This window comes from Oncorhynchus masou, chromosome 31 (assembly GCF_036934945.1).
Source record: "Oncorhynchus masou masou isolate Uvic2021 chromosome 31, UVic_Omas_1.1, whole genome shotgun sequence".
NCBI classification, from domain to species: domain Eukaryota; kingdom Metazoa; phylum Chordata; class Actinopteri; order Salmoniformes; family Salmonidae; genus Oncorhynchus; species Oncorhynchus masou.
In genome coordinates this window covers 28,795,494-28,809,633 of record NC_088242.1, presented here as the reverse complement: position 1 = coordinate 28,809,633, position 14,140 = coordinate 28,795,494, and the positions used below count along the sequence as shown (strand labels likewise).

Genomic DNA, 14,140 nt, shown 5'->3' with positions numbered 1-14,140 from the left:
GTGGTGTGCGCCTCTCCTCACCTTGAATGCGTGCTCCAGTCCAGAGGCATCATCGAAGGCCTGACAGAATACTGCTCCCAGACGACGGTCTGTATCCTCCACCTTACATCTGAACTCACACACGTCTGCCTCAAACTCCTACATGGAGACACATACACACAGTCAGGTAGATAGTTAGACAACCCTTTCAAGCCCTTTTTGACAGGGCTTTTAGACAGCCCACAAATAAATTGCTTCACTTCAAATGTGTTTGGCCAATATTAACCATATCTGCTGTTACAGTAGATTATTGTTAACTTAATCTGGGTCCATACAACTGCCCCTTGTTCCCATATTCCTTCTTTATTATAGAGTAACGCAGGGATCATTAACTAGATTCAGCCGCGGGCCGATTTCTTCCTCAGTGGATGGTCAGGGGGCCGGAACATAAAAACAAATCATTTGCAAATTGACAGCAAGAAGCCCAAACAGATATAATATTTGACTAAAACATAATAATTTCAAACCTTGCTTAGACTTGTATACAATCACATACAGTGGGGCAAAAAAAAATATTTAATCAGCCACCAATTGTGCAAGTTCTCCCACTTAAAAAGATGAATACTTATTTTCCACCATAATTTGCAAATAAATTTATTAAAAATCCTACAATGTGATTTTCTGGATTTTTTTTCTCATTTTGTCTGTCATAGTTGAAGTGTACCTATGATGAAAATTACAGGCCTCTCATCTTTTTAAGTCAGAGAACTTGCACAATTGTTGGCTGACTAAATACTTTTTTGCCCCACTGTATATCTCTGCGTGGGAATACTTTGGAAAATCAATTGGAACAGATTTATTTCTGGTATTTTTACAGTCTTTTATGTCCAACAATTCACAAAAAAAAAGATATATATTATATATTTATTTTGCTCAGAAAACTTCGGGGGCCAAATAAAATCACCCGTTCGCCAAATTCGGTCCGCGGGCTGCCAGTTGGGGAACCCTGCCGTACCGTATTGTAGACGTCGAGGCAGTCGTAGGGCTTCTCAGTGAGGACTTTATATGTGTCCAGGAACTCCTGGTGGAGCCACAGGACCTGCTGGCTTAGAGCTCTGCCTCGGATGCCTCCAAACTCCACCTTCTCCAGCTTTAACAGGTCTACTGCTGTCAGGAGGACATCCTACAGACAGGGACAGAGAGGGACAAACACAGAGGAGACCCTGTTAAACATCAAGCATTTAATGTAGTGTATTGGCTGCGGTTATGGTGTTTATGGTAAACAGTAGGCTGGGGCGGTATACAGTATATACCGTATAACAGGGTATTTTGAAATGACGACTGTATGATTTTCATTACCGTCAAAAAAATCCGGGAGGGGGGGACTAATATGTGATTCATAAATTATCTCCAGCTCAGGGCTCCAGCTATGCATTTGGTTTGCTAACTTGCTAGTTAAGTGGCTAGCTTGGATCAATAATTTTCTTTGCTATTTTTGGGGGGTTTGGAAAGAAATGGTGCCCCTTGTGTACACTGCCGGTAATACCGTATCCTGGTATGGTACAGGAACTGTATGATGGTATGAAAATCTTAATACAGCCCAACCTTAGTACACAGTATGTTTGGCTTACTAATGTGTGTGTTTGGACTGAATAGATATGAATCCTGATATCTGTACAATATTGATGTCGGTAGGGTGTAATTCCACTGCTTTTGATCTGTTCAATAAGTTAATGTGTTTCAATATTCCATAAATGTTTCTAAAGCAATACAAAAATATATTTAAAAAAAATTAAACCCTGTTTTTAATTAATTGATCCTCACCTCAATGGTTTTGACACGGTCAATGAAGCGGTCGAGGCCAGAGAAGACCATGAGTGGGTGGAAGTCCCACGGTCGGACTTCCCTGCCCTTCCTCTGGTACTGGCCCAGGCTGGCCCTCTTCTCCTCATAGGTCAGTCTGAAGGTGTTTAGGATGTCCAGTGAGGTCTGGACCTTTCGCAGGCTCTCAGACACGTCTCCCTTTAGCACCTCCTCTGGGCTCAGATACACCCGCGCCTGAGGTGGAGGACAAATCAGAGTATGTGATGTCAAATGAAGACCCATATCCATAGATATACATATATTCACCTTCCTAAACATATACAACAATCAAAACAGCAGTTAGCAGTCAAATCCACAACATTCATGTATATTCATGAGACTGTATGAATGTGGTCATGGTCACAGTCCCGTAAGTCGTGTAAGTAAAGCACACACATGAAAACATGAACGTCATTTCAAAACAAAAATATTGTTTTTCAATGCAACTGGAGAATATGTCGCATTACTGCAAAATGGAGGAAAAGTACTTCATAGAGTTATTACTACCACCAGTATTACATGATTGACTGTATATTCGTGTACTTGTTGTATGAGTAGATTGCATGTCTCCTGTAGCAGGACGATAAGGCGTGCTGGGGTGTTGTAGTAGCGTGAGTTGGACCACACCAGACACACAATGTGCATCAGAGGCCCGATCTGACCCTTGACCTCAGGGAACTCCACATTCTCCAGGTCCTCAAAGAGACGCTGCAGCGGACGAAGGTACGTACAAATGTCCTTAGCTTCCTCTAGGGCTGGGGCACAAACACAGGCAGATACAGAATCAGACACACACAAGTTCAAGTTCACTACGTTCTAATACAATAGGACAATCCGGGGTCCCCAGTCCCTTCAGACACAAAGATAGTAGAACGCTTGCATGGTGTCTTTGTTTTAGTAGCACCTAATGAACACCTCTGATACAGCATTAACATTAGTTGAACCCACAGTGCGGTTTTACTTTATCGACGATTTGTTAAAACGGGGCTTTAGTTTACCTGCTAGAACGTCCTGTAGCATGTCTTTAAAGGCAGCGTAGTAGCTGCTCTCCATGGCATCCAGCAGCTCTGCCATCTTGGTCACCTTGGAGGACTTGAACTGAGAGTGGATGCACTCCAGGTCTGCATATCTACACAGAGAGGTTAATTGGAGTAGTGCCATATACATTCGTTTTTATATGCATACATATCGAGAAAAAACAAACATTTGTTTATATATGGGTCACTGTTTAAAAAAAACATGCTACTGTTTCCTGCCTACTGAGCACAACGCAGGGCCCTGGCATATAGTGTAGGCCCACTACAGTACTGACCTGCTCCTCCAGAAGTTGATCTCAGTGTGTGGTGTGGGACTCTTTCCCTCCAGCAGAGGCTCAGATGAGTCCTTCTTCAGGACCCCACGAATCTGGTGGCTCCATTCTATCACCACTGACTCAATGGCATGGATGATGCTCTTGTCCACTACAACTCCCCTGTAGGTGGCGATAACATGGGTTAGATACTGGGGTTTGAGACTGGGGTTAGGGGTTAGGTCTGGGTTAGGGTTAGGGTAGCCTAAATATCTGGTGACTCCAGCTGAATCATAAAACATGTTGATATCTATCAAGTCTGGGGAAATACAGGTGTATATGTTACAACACGCCTATATACACTGCTCAAAAAAATAAAGGGAACACTAAAATAACACATCCTAGATCTGAATAAATGAAATATTCTTATTAAATATTTTTTTCTTTACATAGCTGAATGTGCTGACAACAAAATCACACAAAAATTATCAATGGAAATCAAATTTATCAACCCATGGAGGTCTGGATTTGGAGTCACACACAAAATTAAAGTGGAAAACCACGCTACAGGCTGATCCAACTTTGATGTAATGTCCTTAAAACAAGTCAAAATCAGGCTCAGTAGTGTGTGTGGCCTCCACGTGCCTGTATGACCTCCCTATAACGCCTGGGCATGCTCCTGATGAGGTGGTGGATGGTCTCCTGAGGGATCTTCTCCCAGACCTGGACTAAAGCATCCGCCAACTCCTGGACAGTCTGTGGTGCAACGTGGCGTTGGTGGATGGAGCGAGACATGATGTCCCAGATGTGCTCAATTGGATTCAGGTCTGGGGAACGGGCGGGCCAGTCCATAGCATCAATGCATTCCTCTTGCAGGAACTGCTGACACACTCCAGTCACATGAGGTCTAGCATTGCCTTGCATTAGGAGGAACCCGGGGCCAACCGCACCAGCATATGGTCTCACAGGGGGTCTGAGGATCTCATCTCGGTAACTAATAGCAGTCAGGCTACCTCTGGCGAGCACATGGAGGGCTGTGCGGCCCCCCAAAGAAATGCCACCCCACACCATGACTGACCCACCGCCAAACCAGTCATGCTGGAGGATGTTGCAGGCACCAGACTGTCACGTCTGTCACGTGCTCAATGTGAACCTGATTTCATCTGTGAAGAGCACAGGGCGCCAGTGGCGAATTTGCCAATCTTGGTGTTCTCTGGCAAATGCCAAACGTCCTGCACGGTGTTGGGCTGTAAGCACAACCCCCACATGTGGACGTCGGGCCCTCATACCACCCTCATGGAGTCTGTTTCTAACCGTTTGAGTAGACACATGCACATTTGTGGCCTGCTGGAGGTCATTTCACAAAGGCGGAGGTAGCGGTCCTGCTGCTGGGTTGTTGCCCTCCTACGGCCTTCTCCACGTCTCCTGATGTACTGGCCTGTCTCCTGGTAGCGCCTCCATGCTCTGGACACTACGCTGACAGACAGAGTAAACCTTCTTGCTACAGCTTGCATTGATGTGCCATCCTGGATGAGCTGCACTACCTGAGCCACTTGTGTGGGTTGTAGACTCCGTCTCATACTACCACTAGAGTGAAAGCACCGCCAGCATACAAAAGTGACCAAAACATCAGCCAGGAAGCATAGGAACTGAGAAGTGGTCTATGGTTACCACGTGCAGAACCACTCCTTTATTGGGGGTGTCTTGCTAATTGCCTATAATTTCCACCTGTTGTCTATTCCATTTGCACAACAGCATGTGAAATGTGTTGTCAATCAGTGTTGCTTCCTAAGTGGACAGTTTGATTTCACAGAAGTGTGATTGACTTGGAGTTACATTGTGTTGTTGAAGTGTTCCCTTTATTTTTTTGAACAGTGTATTTGAACACTAATGTTATTACATGTTATAATGCATAACCCTACTGTGTTGTAATGTCCTGTTATAATATGAGACAGCCGGTCATTTAGGTTACCTCTTGTCCCGCTCCAAGGCAGCCTGCTCTACTCTCTCTGCCCCAGGTGGTAAAGGCAGCAGAGTCTTGCCTTTCACTTGGCCAGACACCACAAACACATTGTTCTTGAGGGAATGAACATGGCGCTGAATGTCCTGGGATACCACCTGAGGCCATTCACTGTGGTTCCTGCCGTTGGACAGCAATGGGACCACAACCTGAAAGGCGTAAGGGGGAGAATAAGTATAACATCAACTTTATCACAGTAAAGAGTATTACAAAATCATGTATAATAATAATAGCTATTATTCACTCATTTCCAGTTGTGTAAAGTACTTAAGTAAAAATACTTTAAAGTACTACTTAAGTCGTTTTTTTAGGTATCTGTACTTTACTTGACTCTTTATATGTTGGACTACTTTTACTTTTACTTCACTTTACATTCCCGAAAGATTTTTTAAAACTTTTTACTCCATACATTTTCCATGACACCCAAGAGTACTCGTTACATTTTGAATGCTTAGTAGGACAAGAAAATGGTCCAGTTCACTCACATATCAATTATCAAGAGAACATCCCTGGTCATCCCTACTGCCTCTGACCTGGAGGACTCACTAAACACAAACGCTTCGTTTGTAAATTATGTCTGAGTGTTGTAGTGTGCCCTGGCTATCCGCTGGTAAATAATAATAAAAAACAAGTTAATTGTGCTGTACGATTTGATTATTATAAGCAATTTGAAATGATTTATACTTTTACTTTTGATACATAAGTATATTTTGGCAATTAGATTTACTTTTCATACATAAGTATTTTTCTGAGTGACTTTCATTTTTACTTGAGATATGTTCTATGAAGGTATCTTTACCTTTACTCAAGTATGACAATACTTATTCCACCACTGCTCATTTCATTACCTAAAAATAATATGAGATGCCTATGTAAAGTATTGTCGTTGATTGTAGTTCAATTGTTTGTAACATACACACACACACCTGATATAGGTGAGCTGTCCTGCGCAGTGAGCATTGTTTTAATTCTTACCTCCTCCACTAGTGCAGAAAACTGGTCAAGCGGCGCGTAGGACAAGTCTCCATATACCAAATGACTTTTCATGGAGTCAGGGGTTAGAGCTGTTTTGCTTCTTTTGACGAAGTAAACACCCTTGTTTTTAACGGTCGCTGGAAACCCGACAGTGGGCAGCAAGTGGCCAGCTGCATTCAGAGACACGACCAGTGTCATTTGGTCGGGTTTGTCCAAGAACACCTGAATAACTTGCTTGTTGTCATCGGTGGAAATACATTTTTGCCACCGGTCTTGCTTCAGTTTTAGAGTTTTTAACACGTATTTCTCTATGAATTCGAATCTCCTGTCCTCCGCCGGAGAATCTTCCATTCTTGCCCTGTTCTACTATCCTCCTCGGCTTTTCAGCCCACTGCCACAGTGACCCGATGGCGTGAAGGGGTTTGTGTATAAAGTGATTGTGTCCTGGCCTCCATAGTAACGCTGTGTTTGCATTAATGAACCATCCGTTGCTTGGGGAACAAAAGCTACTCCCTGGCTCTGACCCATGTCATTCTTCCAGATAGGTTAACTAGGTAACTAGTCGCGCTTTCTGTTTGTGTGCCGACTTCTCAAGACAGAGGAGAATATTAACTTTAGTCTACATGAGAAGCACTGCAACAGGTGATACACTATGGTAAAACGTTGTGCGCAAAAGGAAACATGCAGGGTAGCCTACCACCACACCATTTCAATTAAAATAATTTCAGTCTCCAATCGTAGGCCTTGTATTAGGCTATCCCACATTTTTGCGTATAATGTTGAGCAAGACGTCAGGGCCACAGACGGACCATTTATCTTATCCCAAATACAGAAAAATGCAATTGCCAATACCTGCCACAAAGTGGCACCAGTGCAGTACAAACAGCTACCCTAGTCAACCTCATCCCAACTCCAGTGACCTCTATTAAGGGTAAGGGTTGGTCCTAACCAATAGCTGACCCTAATAAAGCATGACCTTTTTTGGGAACTTTACTGAGGTTTTACGTTTCTATTTACTTTGACGTATAAAGCACATCAAGCAATCCTATCTCCTTGTGAAAATAGTATGAACATAACATTTTGAAGCTTGAAAGACTGATAAATCTAAAAGCAAATGGGACATAAAAGCATTGGCCATAAACACTAAATATTGCACTACTACTTCATTCATTATACAGTATCTGAGATGTACTTTCTCTGTTCCTGATTAAAAAGATCAAACCACCAATGAACAGTTTGTGTTTTTCCATCTTTCTGTCACATACAGTAAATATCAGCAATCCTAACATCATGATGATACATATGTCAAATCTGGCAAAGGAAAACAGAAAGTGTTTATTATCATTCAGGGTTCTGATGTGGGGATGAAATAAAGGCATTATCAGCAGCATAATATAAAATATTTGTCTTTGTCCTCTTTTGTCCACTTTCAAAGGGATAAGTGAACTCTGAGTAAACAGCGTAGACCTCCATAGGAGAGAAAGGGGGAGGGAGAGAGAGTGTCCGTGTGTCTGTGTGTGTGTCTGCGTAAGTGTGGGTGAGTGTGTCTGAGCGAGTGTGTGTATGTGTTTGTGTGCCGGGAACCCAGTGTATGTGTGTGCCCGGAACCCATCGACCAAGGAGTCTCAGCTCGTCTCCCTCTTTGAAGATTAGCATGACAGACCAAAGGCAACAACCAGACCAGCCCAGGGTCCTGCTTTCCATTCCACAATCAAAGAGGGTCTTCGTCACTGATACAAGAGGGCTGTTGTTAACAGCTAGCCGGGTGGCTATCTGTTCGCTTGGTTATGTACACTACCACTGATGCCTCTGTGTCTGAGCCACTGTGGGATTATTCATCTTACATTTACATTTAAGTCATTTAGCAGACTAAACCAATAAAGATGACAGGCATCCACATATAGGATTATTTACTTTTATTTTATTAGTCCCAAAGCACATTAAGCATATAATAACTGATTGATAATAACTGTTGATATAAATGGGTACACACTGCCATGTTACAACCCTCAGCTAGCTACAAGCCTCAACTAAAAAGCAGTACAGAAAAAAACTAAGAGAAGTGAAAATATAGGGGTATGATCCTATACCTGAGAATAAACCCATCTCCTAAATCTGTTTACTCTGCCCCATCAGACCTAACTTTACCCTGCTACGTTCACCCGACAATGGCATCATATCAAACATAGTAGAAAGGTATAAAAATATATTTATGGCCTCGTTAACATTCTTTGGTTTAGCATCAGATGTTTGGTGGTCCTTCTCTCTATTTCCTTTTCCTTTCGTGCTTTCAGATGTGTGTAAGACCTTTGTTTAGGAAGAGAGTACAATTGAAGTTGATGAGAGAGAGGGAGCAACCTTGATCTTTGCACTGTACCGTATGTAACATAGTTTTGTGGTGATATTATGCCATTATATAATTAAATAATAAGGCCCGAGGGGGTGTAGTATATGGCCAATATAAATTGGCTAATGGCTGTTCTTAAGCACGATGCAACGCAGAGTGCCTGGATACAGGCCTTATCTGTGGTATATTGGCCATATACCACAAACCCATTGAGCCTTATTGCTTAATAATATAAAGGCATAATATAATCGGGTTACCAAAGTAATTAGAGCAGTAAAAATACATGTTTTGTCATACACGTGGTATACGGTCTGACATACCACGGCTGTCAGCCAATCAGCATTCAGGACTCGTACCACCCAGTTTATAATATATAGTAAAGAGTAAAGAGTGACATGAGTGACTACAGATTTTAAAACAATTCTACAATTTCCATTTCTTTTGCGAATAAATTAACATCCAAACACAATAATATTACTTGTATTTAACATTTCTTAGATGTACCAATATATTGACACATTGATTTATTGTGGATATCACACCAACGGTTGGGATTACCATGAATCCTCCCACTAACTAGACCAGTGAGATGAGGAGGAGACCCAGCAGAAGAGGGAGAGAACTCAGACTCATCCCCATGGCTTTGTTACACAGACTCCCCTTGCAGCAGTTGAGGTTCGTCTGGTTGGGCATCTCAGACCAGAGGCATGAGTCACTGGAGGCACAGCCTCCATAAATGGTGACTTTGCCCCCATCAGGAGTGAACTCTGGCAACATGCAAAACAAACAAAAAAGACTCTAAGACATCTCTGTTGTCAATGACTCTTTGGAAATCTAGAAATGAAGTATTAAAATAATTCAAACGTGTCACGTCTCATGGGGTTTCATGCCAGTGAAAATGAACTCACGTTTATATTTGAAGCAGTGGTCTTCAATTCCAACGCATTGCAAAACTTCATAAGTACCATTCACCCAGGTGTGACATTGTAGTTTATTGGGCTTGTCACTGAGGGCTGCCCAGACCACAGATTAATAACCATGTCATTAAATAACAACCTACGCAAACTAATAAATATCAAGCGTTGCTTTTCTCAAACTAGACCATCAATGGATTGCTGAGAGCTTGTAAATTTGACTAGATGGGTGTTCTTACCAGGGAGGGTGTCTATGTTACAGCCTGTCGTGTTGCAGCAAAACGAGGATTGGGAAGCTTGTGAGTATCCATTGTTCATTGACAGTTTTGTTACTTTATCCATGAAATAACAGTTTTCGTCTACATACGTACAACCCTTAGATACTCTGATGGAATCTGAATTTGATGGAGAGAGGAGAGGTTCAAAATCATTCACAATGCAAACTGTAACAATGGTGCAATTGTACATTTGAAATATAAAATAGAAACATATTGGGGGAAAAAGACTTCAATGTGTAATGAGTCTGAAATGTATTACAACCCATTATTACAAGAACAGACTCATCTCCATACTTACCTGGAGGATATTCTATGCTTGTAAAGGTGGAACATACTGCTTTCACACAGTTCTTTAATATTGTTGTCCGACATTTTCCATCCTCAGGCTCACAGGTGTAGCAATTGAGCATGTCAGCTAGAAACCAAAGCATCCAAGATTATGAAAAAAAAAGAAACATGTATATATCAATAGTGGTCGATCGTTAAACAAACAATTAACTAAACTCTTCAATTGCGATCGTCATCGTGTTATTATACGTCAAATTAAACATAACGGCTGTATGTCAAAATAAGGTGCATGTAAGAACCAATCTATTGGGATTCAGTAAGTCACCTGTGTAGAACAGTGTGAAGGCGCAGGAGATTGTCAGGATAATCTTCATCGTGGATAGATAGACCGCTATGAGGTACAAATGAACTGAGCTCCTTACGAATACAGCCGTCTTTCAACCGTTTCACACCATTTACTGATCGTTCAGCCTATTCAAACCGTTTCTTATCCATATAAGTTAATCATTCATTTCCCAAATCCCCCAAATGTATCAGGTACAGTATTGTTATTATATGACATTTATCTCCATATTTCCAAGGGCTGCAGAGTGGTTGGTTTATCATAGCAGACACAAAGGTCTGCCAAACAAAATATACAACATTTGCTCAACACATTTGCTGCTGACACTGTGTCCTTTTTGTGTGAATGTCACCTTTGCATTCCTTTATGTGCTCACAGTAAGGTCAAGCTGGAACAAATCATGCTCACAGTAAGGTCAAACTGGAACAAATCATGCTCACAGTAAGGTCAAACTGGAACAAATCATGCTCACAGTAAGGTCAAACTGGAACAAATCATGCTCGCAGTAAGGTCAAACTGGAACAAATCATGCTCACAGTAAGGTCAAACTGGAACAAATCATTGCTCACAGTAAGGTCAAACTGGAACAAATCATGCTCACAGTAAGGTCAAACTGGAACAAATCATTGCTCACAGTAAGGTCAAACTGGAACAAATCATGCTCACAGTAAGGTCAAACTGGAACAAATCATTGCTCACAGTAAGGTCAAACTGGAACAAATCATGCTCACAGTAAGGTCAAACTGGAACAAATCATGCTCACAGTAAGGTCAAACTGGAACAAATCATGCTCACAATAAGGTCAAACTGGAACAAATCATGCTCGCAGTAAGGTCAAACTGGAACAAATCATGTTTTTTATCATTCATATAGACTCTATTTTCATAATGGTCAATTACTTGATCCACACTGAGTGTACTAAGTGTACAAAACATTAGGAACACCTTCCTAATATTAAGTTGCACCCCTTTTTTCCCTCAGAAAAGCCTAAATTCATTGGATATGGACTCTACAAGGTGTCGAAAGCATTCTACAGGGATGTCGGCCCATGTTGACTCCAATTCTTCCCACAGTTGTGTCAAGTTGGCTGGATGTCCTTTGGGTGGTGGACCATTCTTGATAAACACGGAAAACGGTTGAACGTGACTACTACCATACCCCCGGTTCAAGAGCACTTCAATATTTTGCCTTGCCCATTCACCCGCTGAATGACACACATACACAATCGATGTCTCAATTTTCTCAAGGCTTAAAAATCCTCCCTTTAAACCTGTCTCCTCCTCTTCATCAAAGTGACATCAGTAAAGGAGCACAGCTTTCCCTGGATTCACCTGGTCAGTCTATGTCACGGAAAGAGAAGGTGTTTGTAATGTTTTGTAGACTCAGTGTACAGTTTGCCCAGGACGCTGCTCCAGACTCCAGACAGACACAAGCCCTCTCAGGACCCAGTCCCTCATTCAGGTATGAATAAAACACGTTTAAAAAAAAAAAATTATAGTTTATTTATTATTAGGACCTCTCTTAGCCCACCAATAGCTAGTCTTCCGAGAGTACTTTAAAAAGTAGAAATCGTACAGAAAATGTCAAACAAACATAAACACATATTTTGGAATCCCACATTGTTATTAAATGTACATAACGTGGATTACTCCCATCACTATGGTCCCAGTCCCGACCTGAGCTAAGCGCGTAAATGGAACTCTATTCCCTTTGTATGCACATGTCCCACAGTAGTTGATGAAATGCGGACCCATTATGCAGAATTTAAATTGTACGGCCTTTTAACTTGCAAGGATGGGCACTCTTAAATGTCTTAATTATAGGCTATCCCCGACTTTCTATGTTCCCTATTTCTATCATTTTAAATACCACTATCAGTATCGACCATCAGTAGGCCTAATAACCACATATATTCAACTGACAACTTACTGTTAGTTCCCTTCACTTTGTATAGTCTACATTATCATTTCATTTCATTAGATTGTTTCATTTATCTTCATTTGCTTCCTCTGTAAACATCGTCACGGACATGTGGTTGTTGCTGAGGATCATTAGTAACAGTTGATAATATAAAAAAAGACATGTAACCCTATACTTGACACCCAGAGTCATAACATCTTATGACACAGTCATATCCATGTCATAATATGTCATAACAGCTGATTTAACGTGTCATAACCTGCCATAATATGGTCATAACACTCTCGACCCATATAGTTACACCTGTTGTGATATGTGTTATTTTGTGGCTGGTTATAACACCTACATAAGCGTGTCAAAACCCACATTTATTCAGTTTCCTTTCGTTTGAAAGTTTCTTTCTAAAATCCTTTGTTGTTGTTGCTCCTGCGTTCATCCCAGTCATCAGCAAAAGAGAATTGGTGTATGTGCATGCCTGACATCAACGTGTACGCAATTACAATGATAATTTAACATGATATATTTCAGAAAATGTTATATAACATAAACACACTGTTGACACGTAGGCTACGGTATCATGGAATGTTTCGCCTTGTGTGGTAGGTTTTATAGGTTTTGACACTCTTAAGCAGGTGTCATAGCCAGCCATAAAATAACACAATTTGTCACAACAAGTCAAAATATATTATGACAGGTTATGACACGTAATGTCAGCTGGTATGACATATTATGACATGGTTATGACCGTGTCATAATGTGTTATGACACTGGGTGCCAGGTAAAGTGTTACCAAAAGGACATGTAGGCTAATTAAATCGCTATGGAGCTGAGTGCAGACCAAGCCATAACAGTTTGTGTTATCACACAGTTCCATGGTTAGGGCAGGCAATAGACGAGTCAATAGCCTACTATTGTACACTATTCTCCCTACTATCATTGCATATACACTAATCTTCCAACATTATCATGGGTTAAAAATTTGAATGTGGCAATTTTCAAAATGAATCAAACCACTGTATTTTTGATTCATCAACATACCCTGAGTGTACAAAACAATATTGAGTTGCACCCCCTTTGCCCTCAGAACAGTCTCAATTTGTCTGGGCATGTATTCTACAAGGTGTCGAAAGCAATCCATAAGGATGCTGGCCCATGTTGACTCGAATGCTTCCCACAATTGTGTCAAGTTGTCTGGATGTCCTTTGAGTGGTGGATCATTCTTGGGCTCCCAAGTGGTGCAGCGGTCTAAGGCACTGCATCTCAGTCCTAAAGGCATCACTACAGACCTTGGTTCGATTCCAGGTTGTATCACAACCGGCTGTGATTGGGAGTCCCATAGGGCGGCGCACAATTGGCCCAGCATCATCCGGGTTAGGGTTTGGCCGGGGTAGGCCATGAGGGGTGGCAGGTATTCTAGTGGTTAGAGTGTTGGACTAGTAACCGAAAGGTTGCAAGATCAAATCCCCTTAGCTGACAAGGTAAAAATTTGTCGTTCTGCCTCTGAACAAGGCAGTTAACCCACTGTTCCTAGGCTGTCATTGAATAAAAATTAAATAAATTAAATAAAAAAAATAAGAATTTGTTCTTAACTGACTTGCCTAGTTAAATAAAAAAATAAGAATTTTTTCTTAAGTGACTTGCCTAGTTAAATGAAGATGAAATAAAATAAAAATACACACTGTTGAGCGTAACAAATCCAGCAGTGTTGCAGTTCTTGACACACTCAAATCAGTGCTCCTGGCACCTACTACCATACCTCATTCAAAGGCACTGAAATATTTTATCTTCCCCATTCACCCTCTGAATGACACACATACGCAATCGATGTCTCAATTGTCTCAAGTTTTAAAAATCCTTCTGTAACCTGTCTCTTCCCCTTCATCTACACTGATTGAAGTGGATTTAACAGGTGACATCAGTAAGGG

General features: G+C 41.4%; 1 protein-coding gene across 1 annotated transcript in view; it reads right to left on the bottom strand.

Annotated features, from left to right (window-relative positions):
- The window catches only part of dnah9 (dynein, axonemal, heavy chain 9), a 145,400-nt gene extending 138,924 nt beyond the window's left edge, over positions 1 to 6,476 (bottom strand). The window contains exons 1-8 of the mRNA XM_064950630.1: positions 6,126 to 6,476; positions 5,103 to 5,299; positions 3,155 to 3,313; positions 2,841 to 2,971; positions 2,386 to 2,597; positions 1,804 to 2,037; positions 995 to 1,162; positions 22 to 138 (exon numbers count right to left, since the gene is read on the bottom strand). Of these exons, the coding sequence (XP_064806702.1) occupies positions 22 to 138; positions 995 to 1,162; positions 1,804 to 2,037; positions 2,386 to 2,597; positions 2,841 to 2,971; positions 3,155 to 3,313; positions 5,103 to 5,299; positions 6,126 to 6,476 (1,569 nt within the window). The remainder of the gene's footprint in view (positions 1 to 21; positions 139 to 994; positions 1,163 to 1,803; positions 2,038 to 2,385; positions 2,598 to 2,840; positions 2,972 to 3,154; positions 3,314 to 5,102; positions 5,300 to 6,125) is intronic.
- Positions 6,477 to 14,140: the final 7,664 nt, after the last annotated feature.